The sequence below is a fragment of the Miscanthus floridulus genome, chromosome 1 (genome assembly GCF_019320115.1).
Source record: "Miscanthus floridulus cultivar M001 chromosome 1, ASM1932011v1, whole genome shotgun sequence".
NCBI classification, from domain to species: Eukaryota; Viridiplantae; Streptophyta; class Magnoliopsida; order Poales; family Poaceae; genus Miscanthus; species Miscanthus floridulus.
This window is the reverse complement of record NC_089580.1, coordinates 181,106,382-181,128,292: the sequence shown is the minus strand read 5'-3', so window position 1 is coordinate 181,128,292 and position 21,911 is coordinate 181,106,382. Positions and strand designations below refer to the sequence as shown.

At 43.0% G+C, this 21,911-nt stretch overlaps 1 protein-coding gene across 1 annotated transcript; it reads left to right on the top strand.

The window, feature by feature from the left end:
- Positions 1–14,262: 14,262 nt before the first annotated feature.
- On the top strand, positions 14,263–17,799 carry LOC136550208 (uncharacterized). Its single transcript, XM_066541697.1, has 7 exons — positions 14,263–14,413; positions 15,133–15,480; positions 15,660–15,887; positions 15,968–16,322; positions 16,403–16,527; positions 16,651–16,786; positions 17,257–17,799. Exons 2-7 carry the CDS (start codon positions 15,137–15,139, stop codon positions 17,494–17,496), a joined length of 1,428 nt encoding a protein of 475 aa, XP_066397794.1. The 5' UTR covers positions 14,263–14,413; positions 15,133–15,136; the 3' UTR covers positions 17,497–17,799.
- Positions 17,800–21,911: the final 4,112 nt, after the last annotated feature.

Below are 21,911 nucleotides of genomic sequence, written 5' to 3'. Positions count from 1 at the left end.
TGGTGGGGGTTGTATTAATGGCTTGAAGATTAGCAACTTTATTTGTTAGCTCATCACAATGTTTGCACATGGTTTCTATTTTAGCAAGTAAACTTTTATAAGCATCTTGTGAGCTAGCTAACTTTTCTTTTAATTTTTCATTTTTCTTTATAAGTTGCTCACCATTTATTGTGCATACATTTGTTGTTGCACTAGCCTCAAGTTTCTCAATTTTAGTAGATAGTTCAACATTGAGATTAACCAAGTTCTCATATTGTTCAAGCAAAGTTTTGTATGCTTTTTGTGAACCATCTAGCTTTTCTTTTAATTTTTCGAGCTTCTTTTGTTGACTAGTGTAAATTTTAGCATAATTAAGATTTTATTGCATAATTTCATCATAAGAAGGCATTTTATCATCACTATCACTCTCACTAGAAGATGAGCTTTCGTTACCTCATGCCATAAGGCACACACGAGAAGATCTTGATGATGAGTGCTTGCGGCCTCGCCTCTTGTGATGATGTTCTTCTTTACTTGAAGAATCATCCCATGACCTTATTGATGTGAGGGCTTGGTTCCTGCATGCCTTCTTCTTTGTCTTGGGTGTGGGCTTGTTTGGACAAACTTCCATAGAGTGCTCCAACTCACTGCATCTATAGCATCCTCTCTTTCTTTGCTCATTTCTTTGATTGGTAAAAATGAGATCTTGAATTTGGATGGGCACACTGAAAGGTCCTAATATGGCTAGAGGGGGGGTGAATAGCCTATTTAAAAATCTACAAATCAACTAGAGCAATTTAATTAGTATGACAAATAGTGTAATGTAAACTTGCTCTAGCTCTACAAGGGTTGCAAGCCACCTATCCAACAATTCTAGTTGCAATAATTACTTAGGCACCCAAACTTGCTATGTAACTACTCACTAAGAGCTCTCAATCTTGCTACTCTAAAGAGCTCAACTAGATGAATGTAAATAATAAAGCAAGCTCTCAATTCTAATTACACTAAAGAGCTTGTATCAACTAGTTTGCAAGAATGTAAATAAGTGAGTAGGGTGATTATACCGTCGTGTAGGGGATGAACCAATCACAAGATGAAGATTAAGCCAATCATCGGGAGAATGCAAATGACAAGAGACAACCGATTTTTCTCCCGAGGTTCATGTGCTTGCCAATACACTAGTCCCCATTGTGTCGACCAACACTTGGTGGTTCGGCAGCTAAGAGGTGTTTCACAAACCTCATCCACATGATTGGACACCGCAAGAACCTACCCACAAGTGAGGTAACTCAATGACATGAGCAATTTACTAGAGTTACCTTTCGACACTCCGCCAGGGAAGGTACAACTCCCCTCACAATCACCGGAGACGGCCATGAACAATCACCAACTCATGCCGATCCTCCACCGCGGCACCGAGCCGTCTAGGTGGTGGCAGAGTAACAAGCGAAATTTATAGCGCAACACGAATACCAAGTGCCTCTAGATGCAATCACTCAAGCAATGCACTTGGATTCTCTCCCAATCTCACAAGATGATGGATCAATGATGGAGATGAGTGGGAGGGCTTTGGCTAAGCTCACAAGGTTGTTATGTCAATGAAAATGTGCAAGAGTTGTGGCTTGAGCTGGCCAAGGGGCTTTAAATAGAAGCCCCCATCAAATAGAGCCGTTGGCTCAAAAAATAGGCTGACTGCGCGTCGACCGGATGCTCCGGTCACACTACACCGGACGCAGCACTGGACATGTCCGATCGGCATGCCAGACGTGTCCGGTAGCCCTAGACTACCACATGTCTAGTTCAAATCAAACTTAGCCATTGCTACCCCTTCTGCTAACAACCGGACGCTCACACCAGACGTAGAGTCACAAATGACCGGACGCTAAGCCGCAACGTCCGGTGGAGTACAGTAAGCAACCATGCCCGACTGGACGCGTCCGGTGGTACCGGACCAGACACTGCCAGTGTCCGATCGGCTGCTCAACCATCTGCTTCCTTTTCTGATTCACACCGGACGTGTCTGGCGTGGCGACCGGATGTGTCCGGTCGCTGAGTCTACCACCAAAATACCGGACATGTCCGGTCACATACCGGACGCGTCCGGTCACTCTGTAACCAGCGCAACTAACTCCTTTTCGACTCTATCTCCTTCACCCTTGCTCAAATGTGCCAACCACCAAGTGTATTACCTTGTGCACATGTGTTAGCATATTTTCATAAACATTTTCAAGGGTGTTAGCACTCCACTAGATCCTAAATGCATATGCAATGAATTAGAGCATCTAGTGGCACTTCGATAACCGCATTTCGATACGAGTTTCACTCCTCTTAATAGTACGACTATCTATCCTAAATGTGATCACACTCACTAAGTGTCTTGATCACTAAAACAAAATGTCTCCTACATTTTATACCTTTGCCTTGAGCCTTTTGTTTTTCTCTTTCTTCTTTTCCAAGTTTAAGCATTTGACCATCACCATGCCATCACCATTATCATGATCTTCGCCATTGCTTCGTCACTTGGAGTAGTGCTACCTATCTCATAATCATCTTGATAAACTAGGTTAGCACTTAGGGTTTCATCAATTAACCAAAGCCAAATTAGAGCTTTCACACACCCTTGACATTGAGCCTTGGGATCATCTTCTCCACCTTGTTGATTAGTTTGATTGATTCTTCATCAAAGTTGGAGGTAAAGGAGAAGATTGATCATCTTCACTTGAATCTTAATCATCATCATCATCATCATCATCGTCCTCATCTTCTTATTCTTCTTCTTCTTCTTCTTCACTTGAGGAGCTTGAACTTGATCTTGTCTCAACTTGCTTGCCCTTCATCTTCTTTTTCTCGCTACATGCGAGAGCTTTTCCTTTGCTCAATGAAGAAGCTTCTTCTTGACCCATCTTACGTGACATTTCAAATGCCACTATCTTGCCAATGACTATGTCCGGGGTCATGGTGCTCAAGTTCTCCATGTTGTGAAGAATGGTGATGATGCTTGCATATTTCTTTTGTGGTAGCATGGAGATGATCTTCCTCACGATGTCCACATCATCTAGCTTTGTTAATCCTATTGAATGGAGCTCATTGATAATTAGATTCAAACGAGAATACATATCATGAACAAGCTCATCATCATTCATTGTAAAGGAATCATAATTTTGTTTAGCTACACAATGTTCTTCTACATTCTTAGGTTCAACACAAGAGACAAAAGAGTGATGTTCAATAAAAGAAGCAACCTTTTGAGATCGAGTCATTAAACCCTTTGAAGGGCTCCCTATGATGAGATCTTGTGGATGAGCTTGTAGTAGGGGTGAATTTCTTCTATCAACCACTTGAGGGGGAGGTTGTGGAGCATCAACATCTTATGCTTATGCCACCATTTGATCATGAGAGACATGAGTATCTTTATTTTCTACTCTCCCATCTTTATCATCATTGAAGGCAACGTGACGCCTAAGAGGGGGGGTGAATTAGGCAACTTAAAATTCTAACTCTAAACTATGGCCTTTTTTTTAACCTTAGCAAAAACTATGCAAAAGGTAAACTATCTAAATGTGCAACTATGGTTTTGCTAGTGTGTTGCTATCTCTACCACAAAAGAAGTAATACAATCAATGTAAATGCGGAAGCTAAAGAGCAAGGTAGAGATATGCAAACTCCCATCAATGACTCTAGTATTTTTACCGAGGTATCGAGAAGCGCGCAAGCTTCCCCCTAGTCCTTGTTGGAGCCCCTCGCAAGGGCCAAGCTCTTGGTCGGGTAACTCTGTGGATAGCCTAGGGCCTTTCCCACGCACAAGTGAGTCTCCGACGTGCCTTCCGGCAAGCCTCTCTCGGATGCTCCCCGCCGTCTTCACTATCAAGCTTCTGGCCGAAATGCCGCGGGCCTTGTTCCCTCCGGTACACGGAGGCGGCCACACCATAAACGCGGTTGGTGTGATATCGCAAGACTACAAGCTCCTCTGATATGCAACAATGGTGCACGCAAGCACCGAGTGGTAAGAGGTACGCAAACCTCACTAAACACTAGGCCTAAACCTAGAGCAAGCGCATAAGCGGTGGTCTAATCAACCTAAGCACTTCGCAAAGCTCCTACGCTAATCACCTAATAAAACACTAAGCACTATGCAAGTGGAGATCACTAAAATAGTGTATCAACACTCTATATATGTTTTCTCAGCTCCACACTTCTCAAATGGCCAGTTGGGGGTCTATTTATAAGCCCCACTAAGAAAGTAGTCATTGGGGATGAAATCCCACTTTTCTGCTACTGACCGGACGCATCCAGTCGTCCCGACTGTTGGAGCCATGAACAACTATCGGACGCTGCCAGCGTCCGGTCACATGCCACCAGACACGTCCGGTCGCATTTTCCCCACTCTAGAACCTCTTTGTAATCGACCAGACTCTGCTATCCGGCGTCTGGTCGATCTGCCGCCAGCGATCGATCGCGCCTGTTGCCGAGCCTCTTGATCGAAGCGTCCGGTCACTTTTCTCCAGCGTTCGGTCACTACTGTGAGCTCGTTTCTTCATGATCTTGCGTACGACTTAGTTCCTATCTTCATGCTTGAACTTTGCTTGATATCTTGGGTCTTCTCTTGTGCTTCTAAGGTCTTGCTTATGGTGTTGATCATCGAATCATCATGTTGCCTTTGTCCAAGTCACGTCTTGCATCCTATTGAACTATAAAACAATCACTTGCAAATTCATTAGTCTAATTTGGTTGTGTTGATCATCAAATACTAAAATCCAAAGTAAATAGGCCAATGGTCCATTTTCCTTACAACCATCTTATGGCACATTTGATGAAGAAGGTGGATCAATCACTTGTACATCATCTTTGGGCTTGATGTCTCCAACCGGAATGTTCTTCATGGTCTCCCTCAATGGTTCATTACCTACATCATCAAGATTCTCATGTGCTCCTTAGGATCCATTAGATTCATCAAATTTCACAGCATATGTTTCTTCAACCAAGCCGGTGGCATGATTAAATACTCGATATGCTTTGGACTTTGATGAGTAACCAATAAGAAAACCAATATCACAACATCTTTGAAATTTCCCTAGGTGTTGCCGCTTCCTATAGATGTAGAATTTGCAACCAAACACCCGAAAGAATGAGACATTTGACTTCTTCCCACTGAGCAACTCATAAGGTGTCTTGCTAAGAAACTTTGAAGGAATAGGCAGTTGGATGCATAGCATGCGATGTTGATAGCTTCCGCCCATAGAGCTTTGGGTGTGTTGTACTCATCAAGCATTGTTCTTGCAAGTGTAATGAGTGTCTGGTTCTTTCTCTCAACTACACCATTTTGTTGAAATGTGTACGTTATGGAGACCTCATGCTTGATCCCAACTTCATCACAATAGGCTTCAATGTTTGTGTTGTCAAATTCCTTCCCATTGTCACTTTTAATTTTCTTAAGCTTCACTTCAAATTTATTGTGCTCTCTTGGCAAACTTCTTGAAGCAAGATGCAACTTCAGATTTGTCATGAAGAAAGAATACCCATGTGTATCTTGAATAGTCATCAATAATCACAAGACTAAAGATTTCCTTCTAAACTCTTGTATATTGTTGGTCCAAATAAGTCCATGTGAAGGAGTTCTAGCACTCTTGTAGTTGACATGAAAGCTTTTGTTAGATGAGTATTTGCAACTTGCTTGCCGGCTTGACATGCACTACAAAGCTTGTCCTTCTCAAACTTTACATCCTTCAACCCTCTCACCAAATCATTCTTCATTAGCTTCTTGAGAGCTCATCCCAACATGAGCAAGTCTTCTATGCCATAGCCACTCAAGTGTTGTTTTAGTGAATAGGCTTGTTTTCAAGTTAGCATCTTCGGAGGTGAAATCCACTAAGTATAGGTTGTTGTATCTAAATTCTTTAAATATCACTTGATCATCATCCTTCTTAGATACAACAACTTCCTTCTCGGTGAACAAGCATTGGAAGCCAAGATCACACAATTGTCCAACGGATAGCAAGTTGAAACTCAATGAAGCAACATAGAGCACATTTGAGATAAAATGATCATTTGATATTGCCACTTTGCCCAATCCTTTAACCTTGCCCTTAGAATTATCTCTAAATGTGATTCTTTCTTGTCCATCTACTTCTTCATCTAGTGAGGTGAACATACGAGGATCACCGGTTATATGTTGTGTGCAACCATTGTCTATAACCCAATGACTTCCACCGGTCTTGTAGTTCACCTACACACAAGAGACCAAGCTTATTTAGGGACCCAAACTTGTTGAGGGCCCTTGACTTTCTCTATAAGTGACTTTGCAACCCAAATTTTCTTAGGCCTATTCTTGTTGAGAGGTCCTAAGAACATGACTTTCATTTTATCACTAGAATCCTTTCTAAGCATATAATGAGCATTGAAAGCAAAAGGTCTAGCATGCTTGGGCAAGAGTTGTGGTGGTGGAGTTTGACACTCATGGGCAAAATGGCCTTCTTGTCCACACTCAAAACACCTCTTTGGCTTTGGCTTTAACTTTTGTTGTTGTTGAGCTTGAGTCTTCTTCTCTTGATTTGCCAAATATTCAATTCCACTTCTATCCATCTTCATGACAGTGTTCATGAGTAGCTCACTTTGAAGATGTTGACCTCTTGTGAATTTGCTCAACCTAGTTTTGAGGTGTTCTTTTTCTAACTTGAGCTTCTTGTTCTCTTCTTTGAGCTCATCCTGATTTTTCTCCTTCTTGAGTCTCTTGTTCTATTCTTTGAGCTTCTCATTCTCAAGAGCAAGATCACTATCATGGTCAAGGTTCTCTAACACAATGGTGTGGGTGGTTGATAGCTTCTCAAGATCTTTCTTTAGCTTCTCATTCTTATTCTTGATCTTGACATACTCATCATAGTCATTGGACTCAACCACTTGTTTGCCTTTGCTACTAGAACCTTGTTCAATGCTCTCAATAATCAAATCATCACATGATGTAGCTATATCAATCTTAACAACATGGTTAGTAGCATCATGTGACTCATTGGATAAAAACTCATGAGAGATAACAAGATTGTCATGATTAACCTTGAGGTTTGTATAATCTTCTTTTAGCATGTTATAGCTAGTGATGAGCTCATTATGTATCCCTTCAAGTTTATCATATTTTTCTTTAAGCTGTTTCTTAGAAGATTTGAGCTCCTTGAGTTTGGATGATATAGTATCATTTGCTTCTCTAAGCTTAGCACTAGTATTTTCCGCTATGTCACATTTAGCTAAAAGAGAGTCATTCTTAAGTTCTAGCTTTTCATTCTTAGCTCTTGACTTTCTAATGATCTTAGTGCATTGATTTAGCAATTTAACAAGATCATCATATGAAGGTGATTCAAATTCTTCATCATCACTATCACTATCATCATTGCAAGCATGTTCATCACCACTACTTTCATCATCATTTGATACCTTTTCATTCATCCTTGGCCATAAGGCATAGGTGTGTAGAGGATGATGGTGGTGGTGTCGGTGAAGATGATGAAGAGTCAATCACAATAGCGGCCACCTTCTCATTGTCACTATCAACTTGATCAATCAATGTTCGTGAGCCAATCAACGATGATGTATGCCTTGCCATTTCTCTTCTTCTTATGAAAGTCCTTCTTCTTGCCGTCCTCCTTGTATGGCTTGTTTTTCTTCTTCTCATCTTTATCTTCATCACTTAAGTCATCTTTCTTGCCCTTGTTCTTCTTCTTGTATTTGTCTTTCTTAGGCTTGGGGTATTGATGTGCTAGATGACCAAGTTCTCCACAATTATAGCAATCCATCTCGAAGATTGACTTCCTTCTAGTGCTAGTGAAGAACTTCCTTTTCTTGCCATCAAACTTGACGCTATTCTTGTTGAGCTTCTTTAGCATCTTGGCGGTTCTTCTCACCATGAGAGTAAGACTTGCATCATCAATTTCATCATCACTTGAGCTCTCATACTCAATTCTTGCTTTGCCCTTCTCTTAGCTAGCCTTGAATGCCAAGTCCTTGTCTTTCTTCTTGGTAGAGGATGAGCCATCTTGTGGTGTGATATGCATATACATCTCATGAGCGTTGATCTTTCCCAAGATTTGAGTTGGTGTAGTGGTGGAAAGATCACCTTGATGAAGCACGGTCACAATATGTCCATATTTGTCAATGGGGAGGACACTCAAGATGGTTGTATTTGTGTAAGTCTAAGTCCATTGACTTCCTCTACAAGAACATTTAAGCATGAGTATATTTCATTAGCACTTTCTTTTGGAAGCATCTCAAATGAATTAAGCTTTTTTATAACAAGATGATAGCGTTCCTCATGCTCGCTCTTAGTTCCCTCATGGAGCGCACAAATATCCGACCATAGTGTATGGGTGTCTTTGTGGTTCCTCACCTGGTTAAACACATCTTTGCAAATGCCTCTAAAGCTGGTGTTTCTAGCCTTTGCATTCTATTTTTGGTAATTCACTTCATTGCTTTGAAGGTGCATGGGATCCCTAAGTTTTGGGAAACCTTGAGAGGCAACTCTAAGAATTCTAACATCTAGAGCTTCTAAATACGCCTCCATGCGGATTTTCCAATAAGGAAAATTATCTCTCTCAAAGATAGGAGGATGTCCATCCCCGTGAGACATCTTTGTCTAGGCGATTAAGCCTAAATATATGAGCATGAGGCTCCGATACCAATTGAAAGGATCAAGATACCCAAGAGGGGGGGTGAATTGGGCTAATTCTAAAATTCTTTGCAATAATTAAACCCTATACTTAGCCTACTTCACCCCTTGTGCCTAGAAAGTGATTCTAATGATCGATCACACAAAAGTTTAGCACCCTAAGTTCCAATCCTACTCTAGCATGGCAATTCTAAGAATATAAAGACAAGAATTAAATTGCTCAAAAGTAAATGCTCAAAGTAAAGAGAGGAGAAGGAACGCGATGATGTTTTACCGAGGTATCAGAGAGTCACCACTCCCCACTAGTCCTCGTTGGAGCACCTACGCAAAGGTGTAGCTCCCCCTTGATCCATGTAAGGATCAAGTGCTCTCTATGGGTTGATTCTTCGACACTCCATCGTGATGAATCACCCACAACCGCTCACAACTTGAGTTAGGTCATCCACAAGCTCTGCCAGATGATCATCAAACTCCCAATCACCACCAAGCCCTCTAGGTGATGGCGATCACCAAGAGTAACAAGCAAGAACTCTCACTTGACCACAATAAGTCTAATGAGAAGGGTAGATGCACACTTGCTACTCTCTTTTCACTAATGAGGCCTTAATCTTGGATTCTCAAATCTCAATCACCTTACTAGGCTCTTGCTCTCCTAAGCACTCTCAAGGGTGTTTCTTAGCCGTTGAAATAGGCAAGAGTACTCCCTTGAATGAATAGAGGAAGTATTTATACCCCCTTATTCAAAACGAACCGTTATGTGCTTGAGTCAGCACCCTGTGGGGTGACCGGATGCTCCGGTCAAGGTGACCGGACGCTCCGGTCAGTTCTCCCCGCCACAAAACCATTAAGTTGTAATTGAACTCTGACCAGCGTCCAGTCATGAAAACTACTATCTAGACCCTTACTGATGTTGACTGGACGCTGGAGCCTAGAGTCCTATCACTTCGCTGTTCAGCGTCCGGTCAGTAACCAGAACCTGACCAGCGTCCGGTCAGCACTGACCGGACGTGTCCGATTAGGATTCTCCCTCTCTAGAACCTTACTGGAGTTGACTAGACTCTGGTACCCAGCATCCAATCACTTTACACTCAACGTTCGGTCGCATCTAGATGACTTCACTTGATCAAATGAATTGGCCGGACTCTACTGCCAGCGTCCGGTCACACCGAGACTAGCATCCGGTCAATATTTGACCCTCTATTCACTTCTAACTCAAAATCATGTGTGAATGAAGTTTTCTTCAATTGATCTTAGGGCCACTTAGGAGCGTCCTAGTGCTAGATTTGACAAGTATGCACCACACCTAACCCACTAGACTCATCTAGGTCAAGCTACTAGTCCAAATGCCCTTAATAGTATGGCCAAACGAAAAACAAAGTCCTAAACTACTCTAAGTGTCTCTTTAACATCAAAGGACACTTAGAACTAGTCCATTCTTAACCTTGTCGTCCATCCTTTGAAAACCAAAACAATTTCCATCATAGGGGCATGCCAACCATGATTGCCCAATCAATTGACATTACCATGACCTAACTTAATTTGCCTCTGCAAAACACACGTTAGTCATAGTAATCACGTATTGTCATTAATCTCTAAAACCCAACTAGGGGCCTAGATGCTTTCAGGTAGCACTACTCCAAGTGGTGAAGCAAATAAAGATCATGACATGATGATGATAATTCTATGGTGATGATCAAGTGCTTGGACTTGGAAAAGAAGAAAGAAAAACAAAAGGCTCAAGGCAAAGGTATAAGTGGTAGGAGCCTTTTCATTTCGGTGATCAAGACACTTAGCGAGTGTGATCATATTTAGGTTCGATAACCGTACTATTAAGATGGGTAAAACTCGTATAGAAATACGGTTATCAAAGTGCCACTAGATGCACTAACTCATTGCATATGCATTTAGGATCTAGTGGAGTGCTAACACCCTTGAAAATGTTTGTGAAAATATGCTAACACATGTGCACAAGGTGATACACTTGGTGGTTGGCACATTTGAGCAAGAGTAAGAAACTTCACCAGTGGAGTGTCTGCCCATAGAGTGGGGACAGTCCGACGGTGCCACCGGCGCCCTATACAGAAAAGATAGGATTTCATAGAGTGCACCAGATGCTGGCTTCAACTGGACCGATGCGTCCGGTCAGTGGAAGCAATGAAGACGCTGGCGTCGGTCTTCGACCGGATGCTAGGTCACTTCGTGACTGGATACTGACGGGGTGTGTCTGGTCCTGCTGATGTGGCAGCGCACAGAGAAGAGGGTGACTGACCGGACACTGGGTGAGTCCGGTTAAGGGTGACCGAACGCGTCCGATTACGAATTTCCACCTCTGGAAGCTTACTGGAAACGATCGGACGCTGGGGTCCTGCGTCCGGTCACTTTGAGCAGCGCGTCCGGTCACTACTTAAATGTACTGATGACTATTGAGATCGGGCGATCAACGTTTGAAGCCGATGACACATGGCAAGCATCAGGCGACCGAACGCTGGGGTCCTACGTTCGGTCGATCTGATCGGAGCGTCTGGTCACCCTGAGTAGTGCCCAGTGAAGGGGTACAACAACTCTATTTCATGGGGGCTTCTATTTAAGCCCCATGACTGGCTCAAGCTCACTCTCTTGGCCATTTGCATTGACGTAGCAACATTGTGAGCTTAGCCAAAGCCCTCCCACTCATCTCCATCATAGATTCAACATCTTTATGATATTGGGAGTGAATCCAAGTACATTGCTTGAGTGTTTGCATCTAGAGGCACTTGGTGTTTGTGTTTCGCTGCGGGATTCGCTTGTTACTCTTGGTGGTTGCCGCCACCTAGATGGCTTGGAGCAGCGAGGATCGTCGAGCAGAGGTTGGTGATTGTCTTCGGCTCCAATCATGGTGATTGTGAGGGGTTCTTGACCTTTTCTCGGTGGAGAGCCAAAAGGTACTCTAGTGAATTGCTCGTGGCTTGTGTGATCCTCATCTTGTGTTGGTTGTGCGACACCCTATTGATGTTTTGGCCTGCGATGTCAATTAACACGTGAACCTCCAAGTGAGTGAATCGTCACAACGAAGAGTAGCTTGCCGACAAGCAAGTGAACCTCGGTAAAAAATTATTATGTCAACATTTGATTCCGAGGTGATTGGTCTTCATTGATATTGATTCTTGTGATTGATTGGTTCATTCCACGACTCGAGGGTATAACCATCTTTCTCTCTCTTTACATTATCGTAAACTAGTTATCAAGCTCTTTAGTGTAGCTAGTTGTGAGAGCTTGTTAGTTTGGTTAGTGTGGCTCTTTAGTTAGCCTTTGAGAGCACACTAACTTAGTGTAGTGACATAGCCATTGTGTGGTTAGAAACTATAGAAACTAGAATTGTGGTAGGTGACTTGCATTTTTTGTAGGCTAGCGTAACACTTGCTTCGCCTCATAATTGTCTAACCAGTTTATTAAGTCTTGTTGTAGATATTTTAATAGGATATTCACCCTCCTCTAGCCATTAGGACCTTTCACACTCATAATTAAACAATAAGATAACTGGTAATCCCTTAAACTTCATATGGTTCAACTTAGTGACCACTGACTGACATGTCTGCCCTATTTCAAACATCTTACAGGTCTCTTGCCTAATACAGACTACTGATAAAAGAAACTGAGATTGACTGGGATCTACCATCCTACGGATAACGCTATAAGGGAGATCAGATAAAACAAAATCTGTTCTGAACATCATCATTTCTTCCTTCAGGCTTCATCTTCAGAATCATGGTGATCCTGATGCTTCTCCAACAAATGAAGAAGAGCTCGAGTTCCTTCTTCTGCAACCTGTTCTTCTCTAGGGATGTTGCTAGATTCACCATCTTCAGGCTGTTCCTGACAATTCTTGCTCTGGCTACTGGATGAGTCTTCTTTCTCTTTGTCTTAGTCTCAACCATTGCTGGGCTCTTTGTACCAGCTCTCTTTTTTTATGTAGGAGAGGTGGAGGAGTCCACCATTTCCACTACATGTTCCTCCTGCTTTCCTTTTTCTAGATTCTAGTTTTTATCATCTTCTGCTGGAGAGAAGAACAAAATTTAGTGTAGTGTGGACAATGATTCAGCATTAATGAGATTTGCTGCCATTGTTCATAACCAGGTAGAAGCAACTAAATAGTCCTGTGGGTTGATCTAATGACCCTTGATCATGATCCACTGGAGAGATAATAAATTCATGAACTAAATTTTGACAGATTGCGTATGAAACAAACACTTTGCTCACAGAAGCATGAAAAGTAGGCATACTCATATCTCCATAGCTGAAACGCAAAGCCAATGAGCTTGTCACTGCATTTTGAAGAGAAAAGTTCTAATCTCGAACTATGATTGGGTTTCCTGTCAGCATCTTATCATGAGTGAAATTTCCATGTAATCCTCTAATACTAATGGACAATTTCACACCAGGGAACCAAATAATTGCAAACATCGGACCTCAATCAATCCACAAAGAAACTTCCACATTCAGAAATCCATGCACACACCAAAAGAAAAAAAATGAAGAAAGAACAAAGAAGATTCTATTCACCTGGATCCATTTCTTGTTTAACATTTACTAGCATAATAGTATGGTATATAAGCCTACAATTTAAATAGCCCGGCAAACAAAATTGTTCTCGATTTATAGTTATGTTGTTTGCTGCTTGTTGGCGGGTTGCACGTCACGAGGCAACAACTGAGACACTATCACACTACGCATCACCCATCGTTGGTCGATTGTCGACGGCGAAGCCAAATGCTTTCGCGATCCCAAGGGTCCAGCTGTCCGGGGCCCTAGTCTGACGAGTCAAATCTTTCTTTCGAGTCACTTGCGTTGGCCTACACGATCTTTGTTTTTATCTTTTGATTTTTGGTAAGGCCAGTCAGTAAAAGTTTCACGTGAGTTTCATTTGCATTAATTAGTTTGCCATATAGACATTTTCTATGATATGACAGTGTATTTAAAAAGAGAGAAGAAATGAAACTCTCTCGACACGATAACTATGAGTCTTGAAATTTAATACCTATGAAACCATAGAATGAAACTCTCTATTGTGAATGAGTGTTTCATCTAAATTTCATTTTATTTCATATAACATGGCAGTCTTGGAAACAACGCCATAACACCCCCACTCTGGCATGAGCGAACATGATTCTTATTTGGTATTATTTCATTTCTCCATCCCAACTCGCAAGCACCGAGCAGCTACCCGCCTTTGACCCTTCAAGTGCACGGTCTGCGCTTCTTCTCACTCCGAAGGAGACTGATGTCAGAAAATTTTGACGCGATATTCCCTCACGTTTCACACTGACGTGCCGTGAAGTATAGAACAGAAAATGCCTAACCATCTGTAAAAACTCCAAAACATTTATTGCGGACTCATCCGCAAACCTTTTTCTTCTGTCGGAACGGGCTGGATCGGCGACGTCATCCCGGACCCGCCAAGCAGTGTCTTGGCTAGGCACGTGAGGCCGTGCCGTGTGGTCGACGCGAACGCTACCTTTCCGTTACCCCCTCCACGTCACGGGAGCGCATCGCGGCCGCCCGTTCCAGATCGCACGGGCCGCGGCGCCATCCAAACCCGCGCGGCCCCACCTTCAGCGAGAGGCTCGCGCCGTGTTCCCGTCCCCAGCTCCGCCTCCCTTAAAACCCCACCGCAGTTCCCGTCCTCATCTCTCTCTCTCTCCTCTCATCTACTCCTCTCCTCCGCCTAGGCGTTCACGCCGTCGCTAGCGCCTGCCGCGGCGAAGCTTCTGCCCTCCCCGGCGTCGGGCTCTGGTCGTCGTCGGCCAGGTAAATCTGCCCGCTCCTTCTCCTTACCCCTCCTCACGGTGTGGATCTGGGCTCTCGACGGGTTTCAGATTCAGAGGATGTGCAAGTAAGATTGCTGAGATCCGTGGCGGTTTCTGATGGGTACGAGGATGGGCGGATGGCTTCGATGTTTAGGGGCTTGGATTCGTGCTTTATTTTTAGGGATGGTTGGTTTCGCCCGTGGGATCGAGCAAAACCGATGCAACAGAGGTGACGGTCGTTTTGTCATGCTAAGATAAGAATCAGCTAAATTGTTTGGATCCGAGCTAATTGGATCTGAGCTAATTGGTTAGTAATGATCGCGTATTTGCCACGGCATGTTCATCCATTCGTGCAGTTTGTTGGGTAGGCACGGAAATTATATTATTATAGAGTAGATATTTGCAGATGGTCTGCATCCTTTTCTAAGCTTGTGTGGCTTGGGTTTACCCAGCACTTTACGCCGTCAGACAAAACTTGATGCACAGGACAAATATTGTTTTGCTTTCTGAGCATTCTGTTCTACTACAAACTGAACACATGTCCTATCTGTGCCTTCTCGAGTAGATTGGATAGGTTCATTTATATTACGGTAAAACTGGTTCATCTTAGTAAACTTATTACCCATAATAGACTGTATGGTCATATTAATCATTGTAGCATGAAAACTTGGTCATTGTACTATGCAAAACGTTTACCAACTTCTCTTTTCCTGATTACAGGAAGATGGCTGGCGGCTTCAGGGTACTGCATCTGGTCAGGCCCTTTCTGGCTTTCTTGCCAGAGGTGCAGAGCGCTGATAGGAAGATACCATTCAGAGAAAAAGTTATCTACACCGTCATTTCTCTCTTCATTTTCCTGGTGTGCAGCCAGCTCCCACTCTATGGCATTCATTCGACTACTGGAGCTGATCCTTTCTACTGGATGCGTGTTATCCTCGCATCAAACCGTGGGACTGTGATGGAGTTGGGTATTACTCCAATTGTGACCTCTGGGATGGTAATGCAACTTCTTGTTGGATCAAAGATCGTTGAAGTTGATAACAGTGTGAGAGAGGATCGTGCTCTGCTGTAAGTGTCGTCTTACTAAAAATGATGTAACCTTCAGTTTCTCACATTTGTCACAATTCTAATTGTTGGTGGTTATTTCATCCGTGGTCTTTCTGTAGCATTTCTCTATCATAGTCTGCCAAAGTAGATTGTAAACCTTCTAATTTGTATTTATTATATATATTTCTTTATTTACTCAGGAATGGTGCACAAAAGTTACTTGGTATCCTGATCACTATTGGGGAAGCAGTGGCATATGTCCTGTCTGGAATGTATGGCAGTGTAAGCCAACTTGGAACAGGGAATGCTATTCTCATTATACTTCAGCTTTTCTTTGCTGGCATCATTGTCATCTGTCTGGATGAACTTCTCCAGAAAGGTTATGGTTTGGGATCTGGCATTTCTCTGTTCATTGCTACCAATATCTGGTAAGCACATTGGACTTAATCCTTTTATTGATGTGCTGTTCTGTTGCACTTAAGCTTATAATATGACTGCTTTCATGTAGCGAGAATATCATCTGGAAGGCATTTAGCCCCACAACCATCAACAGTGGCCGTGGTGCTGAATTTGAAGGGGCTGTCATTGCACTGTTCCATCTGTTGATTACGAGAACTGATAAAGTCCGTGCTCTTCGCGAGGCTTTCTACCGCCAGAACCTTCCAAATGTGACCAATTTGCTTGCCACTGTCTTGGTCTTCCTCATAGTCATCTATTTCCAAGGCTTCCGTGTTGTGCTTCCAGTGAGATCAAAGAATGCTCGTGGGCAGCAAGGATCATATCCAATTAAGCTGTTCTACACTTCAAACATGCCCATCATTCTGCACTCTGCACTGATTACCAACCTCTATTTCATATCCCAGGTACACACCTCATTTCCAATGCTGTAGTAAGTTATATCTTTTGTATGTGTAAGTGCTAATGTATTTTATTTCTATCACAGCTTCTCTACAGGAAGTACAGTGGAAATTTCCTTGTTAACCTTCTTGGGAAGTGGAAGGAGTCTGAGTACTCTGGCCATTCTGTTCCTGTTGGTGGTCTTGCTTACTATGTAACTGCCCCATCAAGGTGAAAATCAGTTCCTTCAATGGGGAGGCCTTTTTGTCATGATGATCGTTTTTGTTGTTTTTGTTATTCCAGAAATAATTGATCGTTCTTTTGACTAACAATAGCACATTGGAAACAATGCAGTTTGGCTGATGTCCTTGCAAATCCATTCCATGCACTGTTTTATGTGGTCTTCATGCTGTCAGCTTGCGCTCTGTTCTCAAAGACGTGGATTGAAGTTTCTGGTTCATCAGCAAAGGATGTTGCTAAGCAGCTCAAGGTACAAACAATTATACGCATCTTTTTATGTAAAATTTCATCTGCCAGGCTGAGGTAGTTTTGTCATAAATTGTTGTCTATATTCAAAACATTATTATGATTGATAAATTTAGATGCCAGTATGAGTACACTAATAGCATCACTACGAACAACACATTAACATTTGATGTTTCAGTGTCAGATCTTTGCGTGTTTTGTATATGATACTGTACTACATTTTCTGGTTCTTGAATCAGTGTACTATTATGAAACCTGAGATGGAAGAACATGTTCTTGGTTGGGAGGAACACACATAATCTTTCTAATGGGATATGGTATATCTTAATGAATTTCCACATGCCTATCAGTTGAAGATTTGGTGTGGAGCAGTTTGCTTAATGCGTTGAGCTACTGTTTATATTTGCCTCTCTTATATGCAAACTCACTACTCCAACAATTACCTGTGATCTTCTGACACTGGATATTCTACAGGAACAACAAATGGTGATGCCAGGCCATCGTGAGTCAAACTTGCAGAAGGAACTGAACCGTTACATCCCCACTGCTGCTGCATTTGGTGGCGTATGCATCGGTGCATTGACTGTCCTGGCTGATTTCATGGGTGCGATTGGTTCAGGAACTGGTATTCTGCTCGCTGTGACAATCATATACCAATACTTTGAAACCTTCGAGAAGGAAAGGGCGACGGAGCTTGGTTTCTTTGGTTTTTGATTAGTAGCTGTGGAACCTTGACTTGGCTATAGCTGAATTTTCTTGTAAGTCGCTGTAGTGCTTAGCCAGTTGTAACTTAAAGAGTTCTGTTTAGGTTGCCTTCTTGCGGCCACAATCATGTAGCAGAATCTGCGTGTGTTTCAGGTTAGTGTGGGGGTATGCGCATCTGTCCAAAGAAGCGTGCTCAACCATCCACAATCAGTCATCTGCAGTCTACAGTTTGCTCATAGATTACCCTGGCAACTGGATGTTTTGTGATCAATTTCAGTTACTTTTGAACTGAGCATGTTCTTATTTTCACTTTCTGTTTTGATCTGTTATTACTAATTTCTCAGAACTATAGATGCTCACAGGCGCTTTATTTCAATGTCTCTATTTTATGACGAGACACGATTATCTCTGATTGCTTGTTTGGTAATCCTGTTTGCTGAAACAATGGGCGAAGAAGGGTATTTTTTTGTTACATTGCGTGCGGCAAGTATATATATTTTTCTAGAGTTCCAGGGGTCAGCCTTTGGTCATATCGTATCTCGGCGCCTCCCTTGACATGGTATAATGTATCTATACAATTTAAAGATTAGTAGTGTCCCAAACCCTGGTCCACCTGAATTCCATTGTGATCAGAATGTAAGCCAGAACGTTGTTGAAGCAAACATATAGGTAGTGGTAGCTTAATCACTAAATCAAAGGAGCCAAAGGTTTCCAGAATAACTCTTGTTAATTTGGCCGCCATCTAAGTTGTGCTTTTCCTTTTATCAACACGCTAGCTACTTTTCTTTGGCTCTGGCCTCTGGGGCGACGTTCGTTTCAGCAGCACGTCTTTTCACTCCTTCCACCTGCATTGAGACCTGTGCTATGATTGTAACAGTAAAAAAGAGACGTGGTAAATGCACTTGTTCCAAAAATTGGGTTAACATACAGCCTTCCTCCATACGACCGCGGCGTCCCTCCCCTCCATGGCGGATCATGGGGGGGGGGGGGGGGGGGGTGGGGGGTGCAGCCCTCCTCGGGAGCCTTAAATCACATGTAAAATACTGTTTATTAGCCTCCAAATCATCATTATTTTCTTAACTCTAGCCCTAATCTTCATTATTTAGCCCCCCGAGGAGCTTATCCTGGATCCGCCCCTGCCTACAGGCGGCTACTATGGCGGGGGTGTAGCAACAGTGTACTGTGTCCCATAGGTTTCTAGCGGCGGAGGCGAGGAGACAAGCCCTGCGCCGTCGGTCGCCGTCGCGGCATCCTCCTCCTGTCCTCCGCCTTCTCAACAGGCCGAGGTAAAGCTTCCAGAATGGCGGTAAGCTTCCTGCCTTTCTCTATGTATTTAAAATATAGGTCTGTTTTCTCTTTCCTTCGAGAATGGCGTAGCAAGATTGTATCTTTTGTCTTCAATGGGGCTTCAGATTTGTACTTATGATTTTGCAAGGTTGTCGCTGCGTGGCTCTTGTTCTTGTTCTCTCTATTTGCGTTTTGTTTCTTGGCACTAAAAACTTTAGATCCGTGTGCCGGATCAGAGTTACATATGGTTTTAGCTTTCGGATGGGGTACTCACATTGCTATTGGTTTTGGTCCAATTGTTACTTGAGGTATACCTGAAGCGTGATGAACTCTTGTCTCACAGGACGGGGTCGGTGGCGGCGACCGAATTTTTTACAATTTAGCCTTTTTTTTGAAAGTTTCTCACAAATAGACCCCTGGCGGAAAGAATTCAGGAAATGGACCCTTAGCTCGGCGCCATTGATGCCGGCGCCGAGCTCGGCGCCACCGTCTCTGGCGCCGAGCTCCTGGACACGGTCGATGACCTGCCAGGGTCTGACGCCGAGCTCCCTGCATTTAATCCCGGCCCAACCTTCTTGCCCGAGCGTTCTTCCTCTTCTTTCTCCCCCCTCTCGGGTTTTTCTCTCCCCACTTTATCCTACCTCACGAATCAACATATTGGACCTTTAAAACCTTGATTTGATCCGTAGATCTTCGAGAGCAAGGTATCCTCGCTCACCTCCTTGTTTTTTTTTGCATCGATTCGGTGTATATTAGTCAGATTTTTGAACCTAAATATATCCTCGCTCACTTAGGGTTTCATTGTATCCCTCAATATATGTATTATACAACCGTAGGTTGATTCCAAGGCGTGGAAAAAGCTAGCAAACCTAGGCGCATGTAGTTATGTTATGGGTTCATTGTTGTGGATCAAATGAGAAACCCTAGGTTTAGGGTTTAATGTTAATGCTTTCGATTCTTAGAACGAAATTGGTTATATTGTAGTTATGGTTCTCATTAATATTTATTTGTGATGTTTTGATTTATGTTTGTTAAATTACATCCGTTTTGTTAGATGCAAGAAATGTTTCGGGAGGAGTTTTGGCGAAAACGGGGTCGTCCTCGAGAATTATACCCCGACGCGTCTAGCAAAGATGCCCCCGTCTCTCCTGACCTTCCTGTCCCTAACTATGACTGTGGTTTCTCGGCCCATATTTTTCAATCGAAACTTCCGGACACAGCCACGCGTTGCTTCTATACATGTAGTCGGTTTAATGTAAGAAATTATTTGCACTATCCTTTTTCTTTATTTGTGTAAGTATGGTACTAATATTTTGTTGGAATCTCGTTGTGTAGGACCATGAGAGGTGCTTTTTCTTTCAGTGGATCGATCAGACAAGTTTGATCCTAGGTACCTCTTTTCGACGATTGGTTTAGAGGGAGACATCCACGTGAGCACTTCAAGCGGTGGGTTCCACCGCCCTAACCCTTCGGTAATGACGGCTAAGGAGAAGCACCTAGCCGTAGTTAGACGACTCGAGGAACCTCCTCTGTGCGATTGCGGAGATCGAGCTGCGATAAACCCTGAGAATACGTTGGAGTTTGTGTGTCCAAACAAGCATGAAGTAAGTGCAAAGTGTATGTGTTAAAATCTTGAGCTATATGTGTTCATGTACTAATGTCTCATTATTTAGGTGTTTTCAATGGTGAAGTGTCGTTTCAAGGAGTGGTTGTATGGTCCTAAGAACCAATGGCCGGAAGGACCACGGAGGGTTAAGGAAAAGAAGAAAGAAAGGGTAATCTACAAAGCACCTCCTATCATGTGTGAATGTGGTGTAAAATCCAACTATGGCCTAGTCCCTTCGGAGCTTGGAATAGGCCATTATTGCGGCCATATGATTGAGTATGATGAGGTTCGTTATTTTTCTGGTAAACATGAAATCATATTTTGTTTGTTTTGCTAAGACATATATGATATAATATTTCTTTTGAATAGAGCACTAGGAAATGCAGTTGGGAATGTTATGATGGTCAAGCTAAGTTCTTGGATAAACTGAAGAAGAGGCAACTAATTGCACGGAAGAGGGGATATGGACCTGACTACGTCAACCTATTCGTTAAACATCACAAATAAAAGATGCGTGAGTTTGCTAGACAGCGCGGTATTTGTAACCCGATCGATGTTGGGCTTAACAAATGGGGATTGGAGAGGCGGATGACATTAGAGGAGGAGAGGGCAAGGAATGAGGCAAGGGAGGAGACAAGAGTACAGATGCAGGTCTTGAACGAGCATGTTGCTACATTATGTGCCAGTGAGTGCTTGAAAACCTTTTTTTCGTTGCCTGGTTTTAAATATAATATAATCGCGTTGCTAGCTGATTGCATTTTATACATGAAGGGATTGGTTGCAGTGGGGAACATGCCGCAGAGGTGGCTCGTGCAAGGTATGAGGAGAAGAAGTTAGATGACCATAGATCACGAGCTGGTCACACCGTTCAATCACCGATTATGTTGTTTGATGATGGAGACGAGGATGCGGACGACACTGCCAGACTGAGTGAGCTCATTTCTCTAGCAGAGGTGGGCATACAGGTGCAGGAGGCTGAGGACGACACTAGCAGACTTAGCGAGCTCATCGCTCTAGCAAAGGCGAACATTCAGGAGCAGGAGGCTAAGGACGACACTGGCAGACTGAGCAAGCTCATCGCTCTAGCAGAGGCGGGCTTACAGGCAGAGAAGGATGACGACGCATTCTTCACTCAGGCCGCAACGGCCGTAGATGAAGCGGAGGCCGTTTACTACAAGCGACAGGCAGGTCAGAGCAACGCAGTTGAGCCTAGCCATATCAACAGGGTTGTAGTAGAGGACTGGTACTCGGATGATGAGTTGCTTACTCAGTACGTTTCAGACTGAGGATTTGGAAGTGCATTTGCCCCTATGTCTACTGTCGACATGTAGTTGTAGTATTAATATGTTGTGTAATGTGGCATAGTATTGAACTTTTTATTATGTGGTTGTTTTCATTATCTATGGTCTTAATATTCCGCTTAATGATACAGACGTATTGAAATTTGAACACGTGCTACAAAAAAACTTAACGACATACGGCATTATATAAATCAACACACGAAACACATTAAATGGCATGTGACTACATA

Coding starts and splice junctions, on each gene's coding strand:
- LOC136550208 (XM_066541697.1), top strand. CDS start 15,137: ATGGCTGGCGGCTTCAGGGTACTGCATCTGGTCAGGCCCTTTCTGGCT. Junction 15,481..15,659: donor AGAGAGGATCGTGCTCTGCT/GTAAGTGTCGTC, acceptor TTATTTACTCAG/GAATGGTGCACAAAAGTTAC. Junction 16,787..17,256: donor ATGTTGCTAAGCAGCTCAAG/GTACAAACAATT, acceptor GATATTCTACAG/GAACAACAAATGGTGATGCC.